Source organism: Ictalurus punctatus, chromosome 9 (assembly GCF_001660625.3).
Source record: "Ictalurus punctatus breed USDA103 chromosome 9, Coco_2.0, whole genome shotgun sequence".
NCBI lineage: Eukaryota > Metazoa > Chordata > Actinopteri > Siluriformes > Ictaluridae > Ictalurus > Ictalurus punctatus.
This window is the reverse complement of record NC_030424.2, coordinates 10750508-10774450: the sequence shown is the minus strand read 5'-3', so window position 1 is coordinate 10774450 and position 23943 is coordinate 10750508. Positions and strand designations below refer to the sequence as shown.

Genomic DNA, 23943 nt, shown 5'->3' with positions numbered 1-23943 from the left:
ATTTGAATATTAAAATAACTGTTTCAATGTTTTAATTAAAATATGAATGAATGGTGTCATGCTGCTGTGACTACCCTTGCAGGTTAATTCAGAGGCTGAGGGCAGCCATTTTGGGTTGACATCATTTTATTAGTTCACAACACTTAAATGCCACCTCAGTCAGCACTAAAGAGTCAGTCTTAGACTTTGCTGAAAGTTGGTTTTAGCTTCTTTATAAAAAGCTCTTACTCTTACACAATTCTTACTTTTTACTAAAACTATTCTTAAGAGCATTTCTGTGAAGTTTTATACATACAGCCCCAGCAGATCTCTCCTCCTCTTATCTGCAGTCCACTTCTCTTGTGCATTTGTAAACATAAGAAACTCCCCTCCTACACACACCTCAACTCAAAGCCTTCTCAAGAGTCTTCTCATCTCATTATACAGTCAAGGTTAAGTCTACATGCCTGTTTGAATCCTGACATAGCATTACAATGCACTTGTCTCTATGGGATAGGTTTTATAATATGGTATAAGAGGTTAGACATTGTTTGGATGTGGTAGTCTTGTACAGAAAGTTCTTTCTGTCTCAAAGCTCTGACTTGTCCTAGAAGTGCTTATTATTTTAACAATTCTCATTAAATGCCTAAAATTAATTCCAAGTCCAAGACAGAAATGTAAATGTGCAAAGCCTTAAACATGCTTTTTAAACACTGTGTGAGAAATTGTCTATAGCTGAAGTGTATTAAAGAGACATGCACATTATAAAGCTCAGTTGTGGAACACAGGGGGTATTTGAGGACACGGATACTCCGACTCACTCTGTTTCCACGCCCACTTCCTGTCCTCCAGACAGATGGGCCATTGGATCACAGACCCTGTTGCCAGGACGACTGCTTTGGCTGCAGCCAATAGAAAACCACGCGACACATGGCCAATCACAACAGCCAAGCCAAGCTGGCTTTTATTGCGACTAAAAGAAAATGTGTGCACATAATAACAGCTAAAGCCATACAGCAAAGAATATCTGAGCCTTTTCTATTCTGATAAACATTGCTAGATGACCTTTACATCAAATCGAAGATGTAGCTGTAAGGATCATGATGGAAATAGTGCTGTAGGAGCTGACAGAATTACAAATCTACCTTGTGCATAAATACATCATAGTTTTATAGTATTGATTCCATATAAAAGCATGTAACAGTATATAACAGCAATGCACATTTTGTTTGCAGAACAATATATAAAAAAATACCCCACCCAAATATAACAATAAATATATAGATAAGTACTTTGATACAAAAATCATCAGAGTTAGAAAATTGTCTTGTTTAAAAAAAAAAAAAAAAAAGCCTGATGCTATACAGCCTGTAGTTAAAAAAAAAAAGAGAGACTCAAATAGGATGACTTATAAAGACGATAATAAAGACAAAATTTAAGAGAAAGCAATGATCCATGGACACTGAACAAACTACCGATAGTCTAAATGTAATACTATTGACTTGGCATTCTGTATCCAGAAACTCCCGCATGTCTTGTCTTGCATGATAGTCCTGGTTCTGCATGAGTAATTTATCATGATCTCTTGGAAACGTTTACTCTTGTGGGGGTGTTTTTAGACATTTTGGTTCATGGAAAACACTTTAGATTAGAATCATAAAAAAATTATTAGTGTCTGACTAGAGTGTTACCAAGCAAATTATTTATTTATGGTCCCTGATGTCTGGTTTTGCTAGTTAACCAGCACCAGGAGCAAAAATCTGCATGGAATCATCAAGTTGCTCTGTTGGTTTTTCCATCAGGGACATTAAGTCACACAAAAATGTTCCTTGTTTGCACCCAGAACAAGAACTTTCCGCTGTGATATGCAAAAATGACAGAATTCACTTTAAGGACATATTACTTGTTTTGGATGAAATTGTCATTAGTCTTTACACGTTTGTATATAGAAATAATATGCACTTATACACACATACATACACAAGCAACACTGGCGACACAGTACCTCATAGAGCTGCTCAGCACGGGGTTATGCTGTACACACTAAATACTGCTCAGTGTTTATGTATAAATACAGAAACCAATGAGAATGCCCTAAAATCCCTCTAACAGCAACAATACCCCATTTACTGCATGCATTCAGCTGTAGCCTTTAAATATCAGGATCTCCAGTGCTGTTGGTTTTAAAGCTCTATAACACCGATTAAATATTAAAATCTGACTTTTTAACTCAGCTCTGAGTAACTCAGCTTTTTCTCAGATTCTCAGACTATTCAAAACCACAGGCATTTGCTGTTTTTTTACATTCCAAAAACAGAACATATGGCTCAAAACTTCAGGATTTATATATCAAGGCATATTAATTTTTTCCCCTCCATTCTCATTTCATACATTGCATAGTTTGGCATACACTTCACATATCAAAATAAATGCACACACAAAATAGGACTTGGGGAGATTATGGGAGAAAATCTTAGTCTCAGCTACATGTAGGAAACCACAGATAAGAAGTGCATGAAAGGCCTGAGGTACCTCCAAGGCCATGGACAAAGACACAGAGGCATGTAAACCATCCATATTGGGGGAGGAGGCCATTCAAATCTCAGTGAGCGTGAGCTTCACCATTCCACCCATCTCCTCCATCTGGATCTGAAAGGTGTCCTCATTGGAGTAGTGCTTGATAATATTATCGTCCATGTTGACCAGGATCCTGTTGAAATGACACAATTTGTTTTTTTAGCAACTCAGAAATGGTGCAATGCTCAAACTGTCACGAGTTAGAGTAAGCTTACTCTTACCCTTACTCAAGTGCCAAAAAGCTTACCCCTTTTTGCACTTCTTGTAGACCTTCCCCAGTTTCTCAATTGGAACCTCATACTTCTCTGAAATCTGAATGAGAGCAAAGAAGGTTGAATTAGTTTTCACAAATATTACCACAATAAGTACAAGGTATTGCTGTTTCTTATGGAGGAATAGCTGAAAATATTTGGGTGAATTGTGTGACCCCTCTGCAGTGACTGGAACATTTGTAAGCGGAAGCAAATGGGTGCGTTGCCAAGTTGTATCATAGGTCAACTTTTTTTAAAGGAGGCTCAGCGTAGCGAATTCATCACCCCTCCCTCCATGCCCACCACCCACCTGTCATTCTACTCGCTGCATTCCCATAGCCTATATCAGTGTAATGTGCATCATTCACACATATGCACACACACACACACACACAAATGTAATCAGGCCATTCCTCATAGTTCTGGCCTGTCTGCATACTTTGCTGGCAAGCACTTGCTGTGATACCTACAGCCATCTGTGTGCCCTGTCACCTAGATTCTTTCTTCTAACATCGTTAAACATCATACACACATTCCCTATCCACTGGACTTTACATAACCCATGCCAGGCTGCTTTTTAGTATGCATTTGGCCTGTTGTTGTTTAAGGACATTGCGGTTTAGGGAGGTGTACTAAGCGAGTACTTTTCCACTGAATGTTAGATCCTGATATCTATGAGAGCAGTGACATGCTTAGACCTCACCAGTGGGCTGAACAGGTTGATTAGTGAGGCATTAATGAATACATGTTGCTTATACCCAGGGGCGCCATGAAGAGTTCAAGAGAGGTATGCAAGACAGAATTTTGGGCCCCCTTTCATCCACATGAATGTCTTTTTCTTTTGACGTTTAATAAGAAAGTTAAATAATTTATTAGTTAACATGTATATTATTTCAAGTAACATTGAAATATTTAAAATATATAATTATATATTTAATATTTTAGATATTTCATATTTATGTATTTAAGTAACAAAAATGTTTTTTAAGGTTTTCATTTTAATTTCAGTTTTAGTTAACTATATATATATATATATATATATATATATATATATATATATATATGAACCCTGCTTCCATCTATCTTAGCAGTTTTAATCAATCTTACACAGACAACCCTCATTATTTTACCTCATTGTTTCTTATTGAATCATCATTACAAAAATCATTTTTAACAGCTAAAATTATTTAACAGTTTTGCTTCATATTCTCAGTAAAATATTACAATCTAGGCAGTAACAATAAAGAAATATAAAACCCATTAAAGTGGCTGAACACTGCAAAAGGCACAAACAGAATAGCGGGAATAGCCGTTTTAAATCTGCAGTTATTATACATTAAAAAAAAGTAGCAAATTTAAGAGCTTCTTGTCCTAAACCTTTCAGAGATAAAGGTAACACAGTTAAGTTTGAACACGTTGGCCATTTTTCTAACATTTCATTAAAGGGTGTGGATCGGGCGGTTGCGTGCTCTATCGATATGAGTGCCAGATGCACTAATCAGTTGGTTCCCTGTCTGTCACTACAATCATCTCCAATATTTTGTTTATTCTGATTTCTAAGGACCCAATTCGTAAGGGAAACTTTCATCCATTTAACATCTTCATTCCTACTTTTTTTTATGTTTTTGCTTTTGTAATCCTGATAGGTGCTTCTTTCCATCCATCGTATTCTTTGTGTGTGTGTGTGTGTGTGTGTGTGTGTGTGTGTGTGTGTGTAGTTAACGTCATGCGCTATATTTTGAAGTGACAAGAGCATGCTCATGTTCACATCTTTCTTTCTATAATTTACAAATTTTTATTTTATTTGACTAAAATATTATTAGTTAACGTGTTTATGTAAGAAAAAAAATCACTAAAATAAAATAAAATAATCCAAAGTTGTGATTTGGGGCCCCTTAGCATCCTGGGCCCATATGCCTGGCATACTCCACACCCCCCGTAACCGCATCCCTGCTTATACCCACCTTGTGCCTTGGGAACTAATTAGGAGGTTACCCTACTCTATTGTGGTCTATACTGTGGCTCTAGATGGATTACATAATAACTAGGAAGAAGGAATGTAGTGCATGCATGCAATTTTCTGTTCTACTAATAATGCTGATTCATCTGATGGGTGGGGGTTAGGCATTGTTGTTTGAGTCAGACAGTGATGGAAATAAATGAAAAAAAAAAAACTTCAGGCACCACTTTTTCATGGTATGATAAATTGTTAGTCATGTTGTCACACAAGGATATTGTTTCCCAAAGTGGACCATGAATTCCCCATTTTTGCTTTCCCAGACATACTTGGTTTTCTGGTACAGGTGTTTTAGGTGCACAGAGAAGGCAAAAATGTAACTGGGCTCATTGGCAAGTTCGGGAAGCACTACACTATGGAGAACTCACCGCTTCCACTAGTCCTTTCAGTGTTGGAGTCTTCAGCATGAGCGCATCGAAGACCTCTTCGCTCTCTTTCCGCACATACAGCAAAACTGGAAGGGCCAAAGAAATGTAGTCAGTTGTGGTCTTACCTACACATACAGATATACACACATGCACAATTTCTCGAAACTGAGATCAGAGCTACAAAGGAAGAAAAAAAACAACAAACCCATTTACAAGCAATAAAAAGTCAACATCATGGCCAAAGCTTCATGTGGCCCGGAGAGAGTATTTGATCTGTTATGTGTGTCCTTGGCTCGAGTGACTTTGCACCTCACATACTGTTCCCTTCAGTTAGGAATGCTGCCCAAACCACAAGACCCACACCAACTTCCTAGAGTCTGTAGGAGGAGTGAGCAGAATTTTGGAGTGGGAGGTATGTTTGCGTGAGTGGAGTAAAGGATTCAGTGTGGAGAGTATTAGCGCAGGGAATTACACAAAGCAGTGTTGATTTTGGCATGAAGCCAGTCCAAACACACATTCACCTGCACACCACGCCACAGCAAAATGAATGCTAAATGACCCTTCCAATGTAGGTCATAGGTTGTAGGAAACATAGCTATGTATACTTAACGTCCCACCACTTTTCTGCACTGAGTGCAAAGGGAAAAAGAAAAAACCCTACACGCTCCCCCATAAAAATACACAAGGGAACAAGATGTAAGTGTGTGATTGGAGGAAGAGAGAGGGGTGGTTTTAGGTAATAAAACACCTGAGACTGTACCATGGTGACAAAAGCAGTGTGTTGCCCAAACAAACACAATCCTTTCTGTCTCTACACTCTTCTCTCATGCATATATATGCAAACAAGCGCTGGTACAGAAAATTAGAGGACAAACATAAAAAGTACAATAGCACTACCAGGCTTGGGGAGTAACGGAATACATGTAACGGCGTTACATAATCAGGATACAAAAAAAAAAAAAAACAGTAACTGTAATCCGTCACACTTACATCAAAAAACAAAGTAATCAGATTACAGTTACATTGTGTAAAAAATGGGAATACTATCAGGATTACTTTTGTTTTTTTCATTTAAAACCAAAGAAATGAACCTTATAGACAGCTGCTTGATTATAGTTCTGGTTCTCTCTTGCCAGTCATGGCTCACATGAGCAACTTCCTGGTGCATGTACAAATAAATTTTGCGCAAAGTTCATTTGGTAGAAATGAACACAAATTGTTCCCTGAAATGCTTTTGTTAGGGTGACCATATGTCTTCTTTGTCCCGGACATGTCCTCTTTTTCTGACCTTAAAAAAGCATCCGGCCGGGATTTCTACATTTGAGAAAATGTCCGGGATTCGGCTTTAGTTTCATTATGAAGTGTTTGTGGTCTAATACTGCATCATATGTGCACATATTTGCATTGCTTTAACCCCTCTCTGTAATTCCCACCTTCTCACACACCAATTGGTCGATTATAAAAGGTTTGCAGCAACTATTGGCCAAATTCCTGCCTCTGTACCATTAGCCTCCTCTCAGCGAATGCACGAAGGCGAAGCACTGTTGTGTACGGCGTCAAACAGTTGCTTGACAATAGCAGTAAATGCCCATGGCCATATAAGGTCCTTTTTAATGTCATGTTATCACATTGCTTCATATTACATGGCCATTCAGATGTGTAAATGATGGTAGAAGATGGTATTTTATTCCATGGAATGTAGAAAAAAATGTAAAACATGGCCAGAGTGAAACCAATTTTTAATATTTGTTAAAAGGTGTCCTCTTTTTGTAAAAACAGAAGATGCTCACCCTTGCTTTTGTAATGTAATGTTATCTGCATCAGGGACAGTTATCTTTTATTTATTTATTTATTTATTTAATTAAAACAAGTCTGATCTTTGACAATGTTTTTTAGCTCTAAAATAAGCTCTCAATTAAAGTATTTTAGATTATATTGCTTTTCTCTTGACTTTATTTACATATGTGACCTTGAAGTAATCCAAGAATAATCAGATTGCATTACATTCATATTGTGATACTTGGATTACATTACTGATTACATATTTTATGATGTAATTTGCAACTGTAACGGAATACATTTTTAAAGTAACCCCCCGAACCCTGAGCTTTACACACCTCTCTTTGGTTCATCCACCCTGGCCAACTTATTAGGAGGAGATCCAAACTCGTCTTCTGAGTAGGGTAATCTTTTCATTCCGGACCTGAAAGAGAAAGAGAGACAGGTTGAGTATGAGCGCGGTTCTTAGAAAAGTGCATTAGCCATTGAACCAAAGTAATCTCAAACTGTGTTCCTGAATTTCATGGTGTTTCCTGGACTTGACTAAGATCGACTTTTGTCCTTTTGAAAACAATAAGCCAACACACAGGACCAGTGGAGAGATAGAGACAGAATTGCATCAGTCATTCATTCATCTTCAGTAACTGCTTTATCCTGGCCAGGGTTGTGGTGGATCCTGAGCCTATCCCAGGAACACTGGGCATGTGGTGGGGACATATCCCGAGTCAGACGCCAGTCCATCTCAATGCACAATGCACACACTCATTCACACCTAGGGGAATTTAGCATAGCTAATCCAGCTACTGGCATGTTTTTAGGAGATATGAGGAAACATAATTTTGCAATATATCAAATGGAAACCTACCCATCTTCTGCATCCTCAGGAGAGAAGGGCTGAAAGAAGAGTAGAAAAAACAACAAATTAAATTTGTCATTAACAGCCTGTTAATAGACATTATATAAAATGTTATCTATTGCTGAATAGAGCCTATGATCATGCATTTCTTCATGTATGCATTTTTTTTTTTTTTTACAAATGGTCTACTAAATACACACTATTGATATTTCAACTTTGTAAACCAAGGACAAAACCTTTAAGAGTACATTTCATTCAGTCAGTGACAAACATGTATGCAGCTTGTATAACATGAGAACATTCATGTAGCTTACCAATTGTAAAATAAAAATAAAAATTGTTGTTTTTTTATTGCATATTTCCAGGATATGTAAGCACTAGACATTTACAGAAATCTTGCACACAGACTCTCTTCTGAGGCCATGTTCACACTACTACACACCCACACATATTCATTCTTAATGGAAAATTGCATGAGTAGTGTGAACGAGAGATTGACCTGTGCTGTGATTTCCATAGTGCTATACTAATAAACTGCAATTGGCTCCTTATTTAGATGCTATTTGACATATATGACACTGTCATTTAGATTATTAGGTAATTTGAGATTTATAAATCTTTGGATGGTTGTCCTGCTGGAAGGTCCACCCACATCTCATCTTCATCATCCGGGTGGATGGCAGCAGATTCTTCTCAAGAATCTCCCGGTAGAGGGCCCATTCATTGTTCCTTCAATTATATGAAGTCTGCCAGTACCATGCGATGAAAAACAGCCCCACACCATGATGCTTCCACCTCCAAACTTCACTGGTGCTGTAGTGTTTTTATGGTGATGTGCAGTGCCATTTCTTCTCCAAACATGGTGTGTAGTATGACAGCCAAAAAGTTCAATTTTGCTCTCGTCTGACCATACTACACTCTCCCAGTATTTCATAGGCTTGTCCAAATAAGTTGTAGCAAACTTTAAACGAGCTTCGACATGCCTTTTCTTCTCCACTTTTCTCAAAATGGAGTTTTGTGGGGTGAGCATGAGCAGTGGAGTGCATTGCCTATTGCTTTCTCTGTGAAGATGGTACCTGCTGCCTCCAAGTGTTTCTGGAGCTCTTTCCGAGTGGTCCTTGGCTCTTGGGCTACTCTTCTGACTATTCTTCTGACTCCCTGGTCAGAAATCTTGCGAGGTGTTCCTGTGTGTGGCCGGTTGATGACGGAGCGATGTTACTTCCACTTGCGGATAATGTCCCCAATGGTGCTTACTGGCGGTTTCAGAAGTTTTGAAATATGTCTGTATCCGATTCCATCAATATGTTTCACAACAATAAGTTTGCGAAGGTCTTGAGAGAGCTCTTTGTTTTTACCCATCATGAGGTGTTTTTTGTGTGACACCTTGGTAACGAAAAGCCTTTTTATAGACCATCAATTTACTAACCTAGCTGATATTAATTTGCACAGATAGGAGGTATAATTACTTTCTATCTACTTATGGATTTCAGCTGGTTCCTTGCCTTACCTTGGAGAACTGCTTTTTCTTAGCGTGTTCAATATTTTTTTCCTGTGTCATTCCACTTTATTACACATAACTTTATTTATGGACTTTAATGTTGTGAATTCTTTATATTTGCGGATTTCTTGAGTTAATACTGATGTCTGGTGAAAATTTCATGTGAATAACCTCATTGGAAATATATTTACTGTAAAAAATGTTGACGTGTTCAATACTTATTTCCCCCACTGTATCTAAAATAGCTCAGAGGCTGAAGGGGAGTTTGTTAATTTAATATAAATGGCTTGCGAGCTGTTTCATTATCATTTCATTAACATCATTCACGCTGCAGAATTTCACAGTATGTGAAAACATATTGTCCCCACTCCCTATCCTTGGTGTGTGTGCTTCATTACCTTCTATGTGACTGAACCCAAAATGGTTATGTGGGTTGGCACTGGCGCTGCACCAACACTGTGTGCTAAAACAAATGTTTTTCTGTGCAATTCAGGACAGTAAACAGTCAGAAGGTTTATTTTTGGATTTATACTGCTCTAGGGGTCAGCATTAGATCTGCTGGTGTTCAGCCAGTAAAGAGGTCAAAGTTCTTTTTCAGAAACCCTGCTCACCTGTGATCCACTAGAAAGCTGATAGTGATCCACTAGAGTTCAATACACTTTTTCTTTTCTTTTTTTTTTTTTTAACTCTAAGTTATGGAGTGTGTCTCATGTTTCAAACAATACCTCTTCTCTATCATCTCCTGTTAACATAAAAATATATATATACTTGACTCAAGGGGTTCTTACAGTTGCAATCAAAATTATTCAACCCCATTGCAAATCAAGTTTATTGTCAAAATTGAATGAACAAAACCTGATTTGCAATGGGGGTTGAATAATTTTGATTGCAACTGTATATCATTTGATTTTTGAAAGTACCACAAAAATGGCTACCTGCAAATAAAATTAGGCATGTTATTAGTTAGGACCCGTGCAAGCTTTAGGATTCCTTGCCAAGTCTATCAGAGTCCAATCTGATAACAGCCAAAACTGTACCATAAAGAGCATGATTCATTGAGAGAACATGCTGTTTTCACGTGTTAAGTACAGCTCTGAGGTCATGCTGACCTGACTCCTGGTTTATTATCTCTTAGGATAGGTTTCGGGTACTGCTAGCATGCAAAACATTTCAACCAGATTTGGTTTTTTTGTTAGTTTTTTTGCTATGTCAGTACAGAGAAACAGAAGATATGATCATGGAATGAGTCATATTCTCATATAAGCCTGCTTTCACTGAAATTGATCAGTTCTATTATTACTTAGTGTAACTTTATTTGTACATCTTGTTAAGTCATGTTGTGGGATTGTTTGCTACATGGGGGGGGGGGGGGGGGGGGGGTCTTCCAAGAAGTCTTATCTATACAACCTCAGTTTTGTGTAGCTCAGCGGATGATGCTTTGTGTGTCACTAAGATTTTACGTACTGTTCTCATGACCATATATTTTCTATGCAGAGATACTGAACAGTTTTGTAGAACACTACTTCTGGAAGGAAGATGAAACAGGAAGTTACTCACATGGCGCTGGAAATTTGCAAAGTGGATGTCTGGGATGAAAAGGACAGGCTGAGTGTCCAGGTCTGTCATCATCTTAAACACTGTCATATCACTACGCTTGTGCATCAGAGGCATTTTGGCATCCACAACTATAACATAATGACAAACACAGATATCAGAGTCTTTTTCTTTTGTTAAAAAGGCAACAAAAAAAAAACAACCCAAAAAACATAATAATCACAAAATCATTGCCCTTCATAACTAACCATCTACCTGCCCCTTCTAATTTTTGTGCATTGTATGATCTGATAATTGTTGATTTTCTCATTAGCAAACATGGAAACATGAAGTAATGCAGTCCACACTAACACGCCAGGTTGGGGTTCACTTCAGCACATTTGCCCTTCCTGCGTGACTGTTTGCGCTCCTCATCCCGGATCTTCCTCTCTGCACCCTTGTCGCAGAACACCTTGATCTGGCAGTAGGCACGGTGAATAGGCTTGTTGCTGCGGTTGTTGTAGCTGTACGTGTCGATCTGCAGGTTTAGCGGGAGACCCTTTACACCCTTCTGAGAGGAAAAGTCTGTGCTCAGGCAGTTGACTGAGATGAAGATCTAAAGAAGGCGGAGAAGGAAAGAGCCATGAACATTTCTTCTCTAGCTGATGGTATACAGTACATTAGGTCTGTAGGGATCATGAAGCTTTTGGGTCATACTGGGTACATTGTTTGCAGTGGGCTATTTAGAGTATGCTTCTAAACCCACGAATATAATGCAGTTAATGTAACTGAATCGTTTATTCAGTCATTAATTAATTTTTTTATTATTATTTGAAATGTTATATACAGAATGCTACAATGACTTGCTATAATTACTTGTAGCTCCGTGTGTGTGTGTGCGCGTGTGTGTGGGTGTGACACGAATCACAGGTACAGAAGCAATAAATTGATGTATGTCTCCCCCTTTGGGCTCAGATGCAATAACACTTAACTGCTTACAGCTAAATATAAATTTCGAGTACGATATATTTACAGTAGCAAACAGTTCTATATTAAATGCCTTTCTCCAGACAGACATATATCATAATATTAATGGAAAAAACATTAGTTACTGATCTAATATTCCTTTCTAATTTGGCAAATGATTAATAATATTATTCGATTGTTAATTATATACATTCTTTAAAAATACCAAGAAATAACTTATTTTAGACTTAATGCAAAATTATAATACAGAATGTAAAAGACTGAGCAAGATAAAATAGAAATTCTCAACAGGTGACTTGAAATCAGTGCAGATTATTTTATCGCATGCAATTTCAGAAATGTCCACTAGGGGCCACAACAGGCTTGGATATGTGTTCTTTCTCCATCATCAAGTCTGTTTCGTAATTGCTTTTTGTCTGTACGCAGGTGTTACTATTTCAGTTGACCGAACAAAGAGTAACATTTCATTATTATTCACTGTACAAAGTGATGCCATAATTCACGTTTTCTGTACTTCAATAACAAACAAACAAAAAGAACTGCAGTGTGAATATCTCCACCTATCATTCCATCTTTCCCCTGCTTCTGTCTTGTACACACATACACATACACACACACACACACACACACACACACACACACACACACACTGATGCCCACAGCAAACAGAGAGCACTCCAGAGCACACGGATGAGTATCCTATGACGACTGCATGCGTGCCTTGTGATCTATATCCTGGTGTTCAGCACAACACACAACACATGAAACTGCATTTTAGGCATGACTCATTAACACATTAATATGCATTAACCTGCGACATAGCTGATGCTAGATTTTCAGACTATAAAGGAAACCAGGCCACTGGTCATTTATGACAAAAAGAAGTTGAACTGGTCAGTGGAGATGGATTTTTTTTTTTTAAAAGTCACACCGCCACTTGATGAGTGACAGGTTGTACCAGATGTGTCTTGATATACTAGTTGAACTGGATTCCATAAACTGTCAGTGCTAGGTTTTAGGTCTTAGGTCTTCTATTTTCCTTTAGTTTCCTCATTCCTCTTTGGGCAGAACTGCGTCTCACCCAAACATCTCCTCTGAGCGCATCACTATAGCATACAATAGGGCTGACAGGTGAAATGGGCTGAGAACCAATTCTTAACACGCAAACACACCCCCACACACGCAAACATCCTTACTCTGTCACACAATAAGTATTTACCTTAGTCTTAACCAAGAGGATTATTATTTATTTATTTTTTTCCCATTATTCTTTTACTGTAAGAAACAAGGTACAGTATTAGTCAAAATGAGAACACACTTAAAACCAAAACAAAATGTAAGCCACGGAAACTCCCTGATTAGCACTTCCTTGCTCATATTCACTTCTAATTACACCTTTCAAACCAGGAGAAACAGGGCACTTAGTTTGTTTTGCCTGAATGACGGCCGTTGTTTGAGTAATCACAATGTGCCCAACACTGCACAGTCTATTTTGAGTATAAATCTCTTCCACAGGCCTTCTTTTCTAAAGGTCAGGTTTATTTCAAGAGGCAACGAATGTATGTTAAACACTCTAATATGGCAATAAAATGGTTTGATAAAGGCAAAATATTTTACTGCGCCGTAAACTTTTGGCCAGCGATTAGTCTGTAACCTGAACTAACAAACTAATGTCTAATCTGCCTACAGATCTCAAACTGATATGATGCCACATTACAAAAGGACAGAACTAGCAGAGGAACAAGTACATGCATTCTTGCACTATTCTTATTACTAACGCTTGATTCAAGTAAATATCGCATAGTTAAGAGCTTCCTATCAAAATAACAATGAAGAGATTCTTAAGCAACACTTGGTGGAATTCAAATGCTCAAGGACAGCTCATGACTTTTAAGTAAAACTTGATTTTGTTACTTATTGGACTTTTAACTTTCAACTGAAGCTGAAAAAGTAACAGCACGATTTTCCAAAGCCTACCTTTGCCTCCTCGTTGATGTCCCATGTGAAGGAGATAGCGTTGTAGGAGATCTCCTCGATGTTGCTGATGGTGTTAAAGCTTTCTTTGTAGTCAGCTGTGGACAGAAGAAAATGCTGAGGTTAGCACTAAAGGACCAGGGGACGAGAGGAAAGGTTGAGGTTGTGGAAGAAAAGATGAAACACATGAAAAGCTGCTGAGGGTTTATACAATGACGATGAAAAGAAAAGAAAAACAGCCGCCACTGGTTTTGTGAGCTATTAATATAGGGCAGGTAAAACAGGACCAGCTCCCTATGCTTCATGTGTTCTTGATTTTTTTTTTCCTACGGACTGCAGAATTTCACTGACCAGCAATAAGACCACCAAAAACCTGTCATCTATGACACAGCCCATCACTGCAGATAGTTTTTGACATGTGACACCCAGCCCTTTAAGTATAGAAAAAGCAGTGACATTACTATTATCCCTTTCAGGCATACTGGTCACTACAGTGGACAGCTATTCATAACAGCCACTGGAGTGACTCTTAAGTGAAACTTGATTTTGTTACTTATTGGACTTTTATCCTTCAAGTTTAAAATAATTTTTATGCCTAAAAAAAAAAAGAGTAAAAACACAGAGAAAAAAACATCCTTTATCATGATTTCATAATTCATGTATGAAAGGGTTCAATATAAAAAAATTTAAATGTCCAATCAAATTGGACATCCATTGGTGGGTGGAAGCTAGTTTTGTTTGGATCAACATACTCAGGAGTAAAACACTGTATTGTCATCTTTGTTGTGTGTTGAGTTAGCAGACTAAGGGGCCGTTTACACGACAACGTTTTCAGCTAAAAACGGAAAAACGGTGCTCGAAACCGTATAATTATCTTTGTCATTGTCTGTTTTGGAGTATATCTGTATCCTTTTATTGCTAATAAAATATAGTAAGCAGACTGACTGTGTCTCACTATTTGATTTGTATTTGGTGATTTTGTTCCATTTTGGTACAATGATGGTCAACAATTTTTTTCAGTATTTAAAAACCAACGAGCTTTGTTAACAGAATTCTGACCTGAAGCACAAGATAAGCTAAAAGATGGGGATGAAGACAGAAAACTCCATTTCCACAATGGAGAAAGCTTTATGCTTATTTCATGTACATTTCATTATATTACATTAGGGACGTCTCAGCATTTATTAACCAATAGAAATAAGCAGAATTTATGCTTGACAAGCACAAGTTTTCACAATCCCTTATGACAGTGAATAATTTTCCAAGTCTAACTATCGAGATTGTAAGTAACCAGAGACAGAACTTTTTTCGTACTCCACGTAGATCATAAATCATTGAAATCATTTGAGAAATGTAAATGTTATTGTGCTTTTTATCCAGAAAACCGCAGCTCCCTCGTTTACTTTTATTTGTTTATAGGACAGTCTTGCCAGGATCAGTATGTCAGACCTGTTGACATGAATGCTTATGTGCGCAGGCGCGTAGTGTTTCTTTACAAAGTGACATTGCAAACTACTGGCCTGGCACATAATAATACAGCATTTTTAGTAGTTTTTGCGGAGCCGCTATTAGGGATCGTTTTTTGACAATGTAGTCGTCTGTACACAAAACTTCTGAAAAACGCAAAGGGAAAAACGTTTCCTCTTTTAGTATATCGCTGTCGTGTAAATGTACCCTAACTAACTTCAAGCTCTCCTTTTCCAGGTCAGTTCAGACCGTTTGCCATGTTGCATTGTTTATCTGCTGCCCCTATTCACCGGAGCACAGTTTGTAGATGGTAAACAAACAGGATCATTAAGCTCTTTCTACCTCCACCCCTTTCTCCCCCTCCCACTTCCACTGTAATAAGGCTCTCATCTTTGATCTGTGGAGCATTCTCTGAGGCTATTAGGCAGAATCACCTAAAAGCCCTAGTTAGTATTTGGTCACTGTAATTATGTTATTCCTCTACAATGACCTCATATGCATAACTTATATTTATATATATATATATATATATATATATATATATATATATATATATATATATATACAGAGAGAGAGAGAGAGCGTTAAAAGGGAGTTTTATATAGGAACAGTTACAATAATTGTGTTTTTGGATTGTTTTTTCCAGTCATGAAGAAAACATGGGCTCTGAGAGTATTTGAAACTCCTCACCGATGTCAATGCATCTCTGTTTGGCCGTGTGCTGTCTGGAGTGCCAGTACTTCCAATGCTTGAGCTGGTCATCCCTGCATTTCTCCTCACCGAACACTACCATCACAACACTCTGTATAAACAATGTATGGTGAATATTACATATGTTCATGACACATGTCTAAGTTACCATACAAATACACACACTCCACATACCCTGACTTTGCAGATGGGATGGTGAAGGACTTTGCTGTTGTCTGTTTCCTTTAGAGTGATAGGGTAGAACTGGCCCTTATTGAGGTATGTCATTGTGCCATCACCTGACTTCTGTCGGAGGGACTTTGAGGCTTCCAGTGTGTACTCAAAATTATTACTGGTAAACAAAGACAAAATCATGGCTCCTATGAAATTCAGTGACAATGAAATTCCACTTGTAACCAATTACACGCAGAACAATTTTCATTCTGTCTACTGAGATATGAAAATTAATGTGTATTTATTTTTTGCTGAAGGTTTACAGTCGCAAGAGAGACCATCCTAGTCATTTGCTTCAAATCATAGCACTACATTATTTAAAAGGCATCTTAACATAGCTGTCTGACATAATCTGTTCCCTCTCAAGGGGGCTTCTCGGGAGTGAGGCAGTGAGTATGGCTTACCCTGACACGGTGTCGAAGGCGGGATAGTCCATCCGTAACTGGAGCTCCCCTGGGAACGAGAACACCTGTGGAACACAAAAGAGTGTCCGAGAGGGCCCGGCTTCAGCGCAAACAGCCACGCCATGGCCTTGCTTGCAGCCAGCCAAAGCATGCAACCACAGGGCAAACAAAAAGAGAGCTTCCCCCTATGCTATCTGTGTGTGCAGGGTTTTGTTGGGCATTCTAAAATAATCCCCCGCCCCTCCATAACCTAGGTTTTAATACAGACTAGAAGAGAGTTAAAAAGAGAGAGAGAGTAAAAGAGAGACGGAGACAGAGAGAAGGCCCTGGCTTTTGTGCAGCAGGAAAACACAGCACTTTATTGTGCCAGCTAGACAATGGCATAATGACATGCTAGCCGCTCTTCTGGCTATGTTCAAATAACATTACGAGCAGTACACTGCCAGGCTCTAGAGTTTGCTGTAAAGGTGATATTATATGAGGACTGGGGTAGGGGGGCTTAGTGTGAAAATAGAAGAACCAAGATGAAGGTAGTGAGGCAGGGAAACAATAAGTGACTGAAGGAATAATGGGAACATTAACCTACCTCATGCCCCCCATCCTTGAAGGTCTCAGGGAAGGTAGAATCTGGTGTTCGGGGCTGTGCGTTGGGGCTGAACTGACTGTGGGCGAGCGGACGCTCGTATGCCACTCCATGACCCTCTGGCTCAGAGCAGTGCGGGTTAGGCACAGTGACGGAGAAAGAATGTGATGGCTCCTCAGTCTTTACAGGGTAATTGGGCATAGCTGCAATTGACACAGTGACTGTGGTGTCGGGTGAGGGGAACAGCGCTCGCTTGTCCTGCACCAGTTGGCTACTAGGGAGCACGATGTTCAGCGGGACTCCCTTCAGAACCTGGATCCTGTTCTCGCCCGATGTCATTGAGGCTTCTGGGAGAGGAGCCATGAGGTTCCTGCTGAAGAGGAACGCAGACATCACGCAACAGCAAAGATAACAAAAGGGTCGTCCATAACCACTGCTTTGAACAAGAACACGTCACCTTTTGTTGGGATCCACATCAGAGCCGAGGATGTCGGCCTTTGGCTGGGATATTGTTCTCTTTTCCCGTGGCACCTGGGGAAGGCAAACATAGCCTCTGTCAACCAGAACTACACACAGCTTTATCTTTATAGATGACCTGTTATTTAATCCAGTGGACATACAGTACATTCAGTGTCCTAGCTTCTGTATTAGTGAGCTGCATTTAATTTTATCAGTATGGAATGTCAGATTAAATTTCATTTTTTAAATTTGGAAATCAGTTTTACTAATGTTGAAGCAATTATATAAACGAACTGACAAATAAACAAATAAATACATATGTACATACATACATACATACATACATACATACATACTTATTTACATCAATTGGCTTCACATTTTCCTCTCAGTATTTCAGGACATCATCAGGCATTGTCAGGATCAGTTACTCGCCAGTATATTAAAAGTATTCAGCTTCTCCCAATGAATGTTGCCCAGGGATCATGTTTTTGCCATTTTGGGTGCTGATGAATTCCTTTACATAGCCAAGAAGAAACTAAGTGTGTTGATACATATGAGCCCAGTCCTCCTACCTTGTAATAGTCATAAAGAAGGCCTAGAGCAGCAGCACTGTCCTCATCTCCATTAATGCTCATCATGGCCTTGGTGGCAGCTGTAAGAGGGTTCTCCAGGAAGGACTTCCATGCTTCATCTTCACTGGTGAAGGCACGACGGCTGTAGGCTGGATCATTCTGTAGCACCAGCACTGCCCGCTTACTGTCAGAGATACAGAGATGGATGAGAGAGAGAAACAGCACTACTAGTTATATGTAGAGATATGTACAAAAAGAAAAGTTGTGTAGAAATGGGCTAAAGAGAAACAGTAAGAAACCTCAGGTGACTGGATTTCAAAAATAAACAAAAGTCTTGTTTAAGTAATGAAGTTATGCTGGCTTGGTTGTGCAACGGTGAAGTGGCAGTGACAAATGAAGGTATATTTTGTACATAAAGCAGTCAAAGGTCTTCTTTATACTAGTGAGCTAAGGTAAACTCATCTGAAAGTGGAATAAATCTCAGTCGCTTCCTGTCTGACAAGATGCTCTACTGGCTCTTCCAGTAAGACCGACAAAGATCACAGTTCCTCGTTGGGTGGCTGTCAAGAATCTTGACAGAACGATCTTCCTTGACATTACAGAGCCTTTTACCATCACCCAATGTAAAGGCCTATTGTTTAAGGAGAAAAAACTCTAACTCTCATTGTTTAAGGTGAAAAAACTAAGCTCTTCTTACAATTGAACATCCTTCTGTTACAGCTGTAGCTATCACTTACCAGGAGACATTTTCTGCAGTTGACTGGCATATTTTTTATGAACTGTATTACTTATCTAGCAGGAAGGAGATTACAAATGACACTTTCAAACAGTCAATAAACTACAGAGTTTTTTTTTCATTTTCATCCTAAAGAAAAGATAAAGATCTTTTCAGACCAAAGCACGGCAAAATAGTTTTAGTACGTTTAATAATTTAGTATTAAGCACTCAAATTTACAAACCAGTATAGACAGTATGCTCTTGAAAGAGCTCATTGATGCCATTCTGAAGTGACGAGGTTTTGATTCACAAAGCCAATATTATAATGCATAGCCATGGAAACACCGGCGCGTCCTTATAGGATAATTGTTGACGCAACGCGGATTAGCAGTAATCTGATAACTAATTGTGCCATTCTTTAACCCCCTCCTGCTCCAGCCCCGTTTGATTTTAACACTGCAACCTGATAGATCCGTTATCCCGGGACAATAAAAACCTGAGTGGGAACGCAATACCGCTACTAAAAACAAGAGGGTTGATCATGCACGAAATGGGTAATGATAGACTTTATACCGTATCCTGACTATATCCCGGTGGAGAAAGAAAAAAGTTTCCGCTGGGATTCCAAGGAAATGTCCTCAACCACTTTTTTTTTTGCATATATGCCATTTCAAAATAGTATGCAAACAAATGAGATGTAGGTCTGTTACTACTGCCAGCGTAAACTACTATTTTACCAGCTAGTTTTAAGTTGCCTTAAATGTGGTAGGAGACAGCTCATGCAAGAGGTCACTAATTTAAACCATACACAAGCCTAAAGAGAGAGGAAGCAGAGAGAGGCAAATTTTACAGACAATTCTTTTACAAATAAATCAAGTAATTACAGTGAGTGCAAAGGTTTGGCCTGACATTGTTGGGCCTGACAATTTTGTGTATGTGTGACGATTTATTTACAACTGGCTTAACATTCAAGTTTTGTTAGTATGAATACTGAATCTCATTAATACCTTTTTTAATAATCTTTTTTTTTTTTTTTAACCTTTATTAATACCTTTATATAACTGTTTTCCACCAAAATGCCACATATCCTTAAATACTATAACGTGCTCTCTGACTAATTGTTTTTGTGCGACTGTTTTTATAGGACTAGAGCAATGAGCCCCAACAAGCAAACGTCCTTCTGACGATCTGATCTTCAATCTTCTTTACATTTTTTTTTTTTAACAATAAGAAGTTTTTAACAATTTACAAAGCGCTTAAACACAATTTGTTGTCGGAAAAAAAACAGCCAACGCCTAAAAGGTGTACAATTTCAATAGAGTCAACAGACTCTCCGTCGGTGCACTGAAAAATTAAAAACACTGATGAACCCACATCAGTTTTAAAACAACAACAACAACAACAACAACAACAACAACCAAGCTGCCATTGGTAATTACATTCAAATTACAATTCACTGAGTTAAGTGCCATTAAATGTCACGAGGCGATACAGTCCTTTCAGTCTGTCAAAACCTATCAAGGATTAGACCGGGAAAAGTTTCAAACCTGTATCGAGGTGCTTTAAAATAGTAATAACAACATCTGAAAACTGAAAAATACGTGTTTTGTGCAGTTAGCTAACTACTTCCCTGAAATTTCTTTCGTTTTCTAAGCCTAAAAACGAGCGAATTAGCAAAAAATACGGGTTTTGTGAGAAAAGTGACGACGGCACGGAGGTAGCGCGCGCGGAGAGCTCGCGCGGCAGGTGCAGTACACCTGTGTGTGTGTGTGTGTGTGTGTGTGTGTGTGTGAGTGAGAGAGAGAGAGAGAGAGAGAGAGAGAGAGAGCGAGGCGAGCTGCGCGGGTCTGAACACGACAGGTGGAACAGAGCCGAAACTCCGCGCGCGCGCCTCTCAGTCCCATGCATTCAGCTCGCGCATTCTCACCGCAGCTCTTGACGTTTAATACACCTAAAATAACCATCCCAAACATTTCAAGAACGGACTTTTCAGTGGAGGAGGAAAAAAAAGTCTGTTAAAAGTAAAGGAAAATTTTCCTAAAAAACAATTCTGTGTCAAATGTTTTTATTTTCTTCTACATTTCAGTCCGGTCGAAGTGTTTCAGTTGACAGCTGCTCCAAATGAGTAGCGTCCTGTAACGGACCTCAGATCTTCACTATAAACACACTTACTTGTCATGCTCCTGTGACATCTCGTTTTGGTCGGACTGGACTTTCTAGTTGGTACTGTATATCCGACCCGTCTTCTTCCAGCAGAGGAACGAGGGAATGAGGGTTACCGCTGAGGCTGTACCGCTGAGAGAACGGGTTTTGTTAGCTTTTCTTGCTTTTTGGGATATACTCAAAATTTAGGGCCGGTTTTACCTGTGACAGGGCATCGGGATTGGGTTACACCTGAGGGGCGGGGCCTAATATGCAACTACACTTGGGATCAACTTCTAATTGGCCCATCAGAGCAGTAAACAGAGAGGACCAATCAGGAGCAGGTGGAATTAGCGGGACCTGACAGTACCTGTGATAGTCTGTGTGTGTGCATTTCAACGACATTTCAAGATAATATATTATAATAAACACAACTGCTACATTATTTGGATACATGATTTGTTTAAATTATAGCCTACCTATTCGTTCAACGATTAAAATGGACTATTATTGAAATACCTGCTATTTCATTCTTATCTCTGGCACCCCAATTTGACTACAGAAACTATACAAAAATCAATTCCTTCTGCTTTAAGACAAAGACGTCTTGTTCCTGACATATTCTTCTTGTGTTGCATTCTCACTTAGAGCTACAAAATAGTAATAAAGTATACCTTTGTCCTTCAATGTGGTGGTACACACTAAAAACAGAGGGTCTGTAACCTTCTGTAACCAGGGACCCCTTTAACTTTAAAATTAATTTCATGGACCACCTCAGGACACGTTTAGCCTCATCTCATGAACACAATTTAAACCTGTAGTAATTAACAACATGTTTTCTATCCTATTCTTCTTCTTCTTCTTCTTCTTCCTCTTATTATTATTATTATTATTATTATTATTATTATTATTATTATTATTATTATTATTATTATTAGAGCCATACCACTTTTTGTTCCTGAACTTTCCACAGGCAGAACTCATTAGGTCCAAGGTGACATTTTTACAGGCTGCTTGTTTGGAGTTATTAAGGTTGTGATTAAAACTGATCAATTCAAGGGGCCAGTCTAAAAAGCTAATAATAATTCAAACTCAATATTAACTGTAATAATTTTGATAATCATATGGGTATCTAAATCACAGGTTTCCTGTTTCATGGACCCCTGGAGGATCCCAATTTAAGAACTATTTCTGTTGAGTAGGCTACATCTTTTGTATCTGAAGTATATATCTTTTATTTGGTAATGTGTAGTGTGCCTTTAAAAATTATTTAGAGTACATAGCTGTAACTTAAGGACCACGGATTTACCTATAATTAACTTTTAGTGTAATCATTTGTACCTGAAGTGATTGAAGACCACCCCAGTAAGAAGGAAAAGTTCAATTCAATACAATTTTATTTATATAACTCTTTTAACAATGGACTTTTTTGATGAAGAATGTACTAATTACCAAATGTACAAATCGTTAACATTACGTTTACAATCACTTCTTATTCTTTCAGAGAATCATTGCTCTCTAATTATTTATGATGTACAGTGACAATTCAGAAACTATTTCCTGACTAAAGCCTACAAGCAGGTTTCTCATCTCTCTCCTGCTTGCACTACATATGAAATGGTAAGTCACTTTCTGTTGAAACCACACTCTAAAGAGAAGCTATTATGTATGAGAAAAGGGAGGGGAGACGATTCTTAATGATACCCAGGGGGTTTCTCAGAGTACCAGGATCAAATGTAATTCCAGTAGGCTTAATCCGCAATCTACTTCTAAGATGATCAAAGTGTAAGAGGCAAGGATCTCAATTTCGAGTGCAAAAATATGCTTTTGCATCACAATCAGATATTATAATTGTTAAAGTGTGAATCTGTGGCTTTACTGTTATATGATTCGATCCCTGGTTTATTCTTAAGGTCATGAAATGGGTGAAAATAAAAACTATTGTTGCCTTACATGAATTCTTCCTATGTTCCTGTGAGTTGTCAAAAGTAGTTTTATCTTATAAAAGTGCTATTAAGAGGGAGAAGTGAGTTCGCATTCATTAAGTTACTAAGGAATCATTTAAAAATAATTGAGTAAAAATGGCCTCACATTCTTGCTCACATTTTTGTTCACATTTCCGTTTGTCTAGTGTTGATTCCATATTATAATTGCAATAACATCTGACAGACTGACAGACATTTAGTCATACAATATTTCCTTTTATGCGAATTATATGTGAAACTAAACATGGCAAACTGTATTCAGTTACAAATTAGAGTAACATTCAGATGTACATCAAAAAACAAATGTCTTTACTAAAAGTGTATGCAATTTTTAATTTTCACATCTGTGTACAGTTTACAAATTAATTCTGGCAAGTAATGTGCCTAGCATGTCGAGCATACTAAAGCCAAGATTCCTGATAGATATGACCGTAAAAGTTATGTAATTTAGCAAAGCAACATAAAATCATTTCTACAACTCAAAAAGTGATGGAGTGTAATTTCTTAGGTTTTTCTCCTTGAATTATGGACAAATTAAAAATAATGTCAATGTATTTGCTCTAAAATATTGCAACCCAAATCATGTTACTGACCTGTTGGCAATTAACTGAATTAGCTATAAAATGTTCCTCCAGCTGTTTCTTTTTGGTAACACTTACTTGTCCAGCCTTTTGTTGCCCCTGTCCCAACTTTTTTTGAGATGTGTTGTGGCCATTGAATTCAAAATGACCTTGTTTTTTTTTTTTTTTTCTTTAAATGGTATATTTTCTCAGTTTAAACATTTGATATGTTTTCTATATGCTATTGTGAATTACATATGGGTTTATGAGATTTGCAAATCATTGCATTCTCCTTTTATTTACATTTA

At 38.2% G+C, this 23943-nt stretch overlaps 1 protein-coding gene across 6 annotated transcripts; it reads right to left on the bottom strand.

The window, feature by feature from the left end:
* Positions 1 to 914: 914 nt before the first annotated feature.
* grhl1 (grainyhead-like transcription factor 1) lies at positions 915 to 21288 on the bottom strand. Of its 6 annotated transcripts, none has more exons than XM_017476091.2 (15): positions 21121 to 21285; positions 18232 to 18415; positions 17655 to 17728; positions 17201 to 17570; positions 16615 to 16679; positions 16172 to 16328; positions 15977 to 16088; positions 13823 to 13917; positions 11231 to 11474; positions 10883 to 11010; positions 7837 to 7865; positions 7310 to 7395; positions 5193 to 5278; positions 2804 to 2868; positions 915 to 2689 (listed from the first exon to the last, which is right to left on the bottom strand). In XM_017476091.2, exons 1-15 carry the CDS (start codon positions 21138 to 21140, stop codon positions 2575 to 2577), a joined length of 1830 nt encoding a protein of 609 aa, XP_017331580.1. In that variant the 5' UTR covers positions 21141 to 21285; the 3' UTR covers positions 915 to 2574. The 6 variants fall into 6 exon arrangements, with proteins under 6 accessions (XP_017331580.1, XP_017331584.1, XP_053538548.1 ...); XM_017476095.3 differs by having other exon boundaries at positions 17201 to 17567; positions 21121 to 21284; XM_053682573.1 differs by lacking the exon at positions 21121 to 21285 and adding an exon at positions 20876 to 21073.
* Positions 21289 to 23943: the final 2655 nt, after the last annotated feature.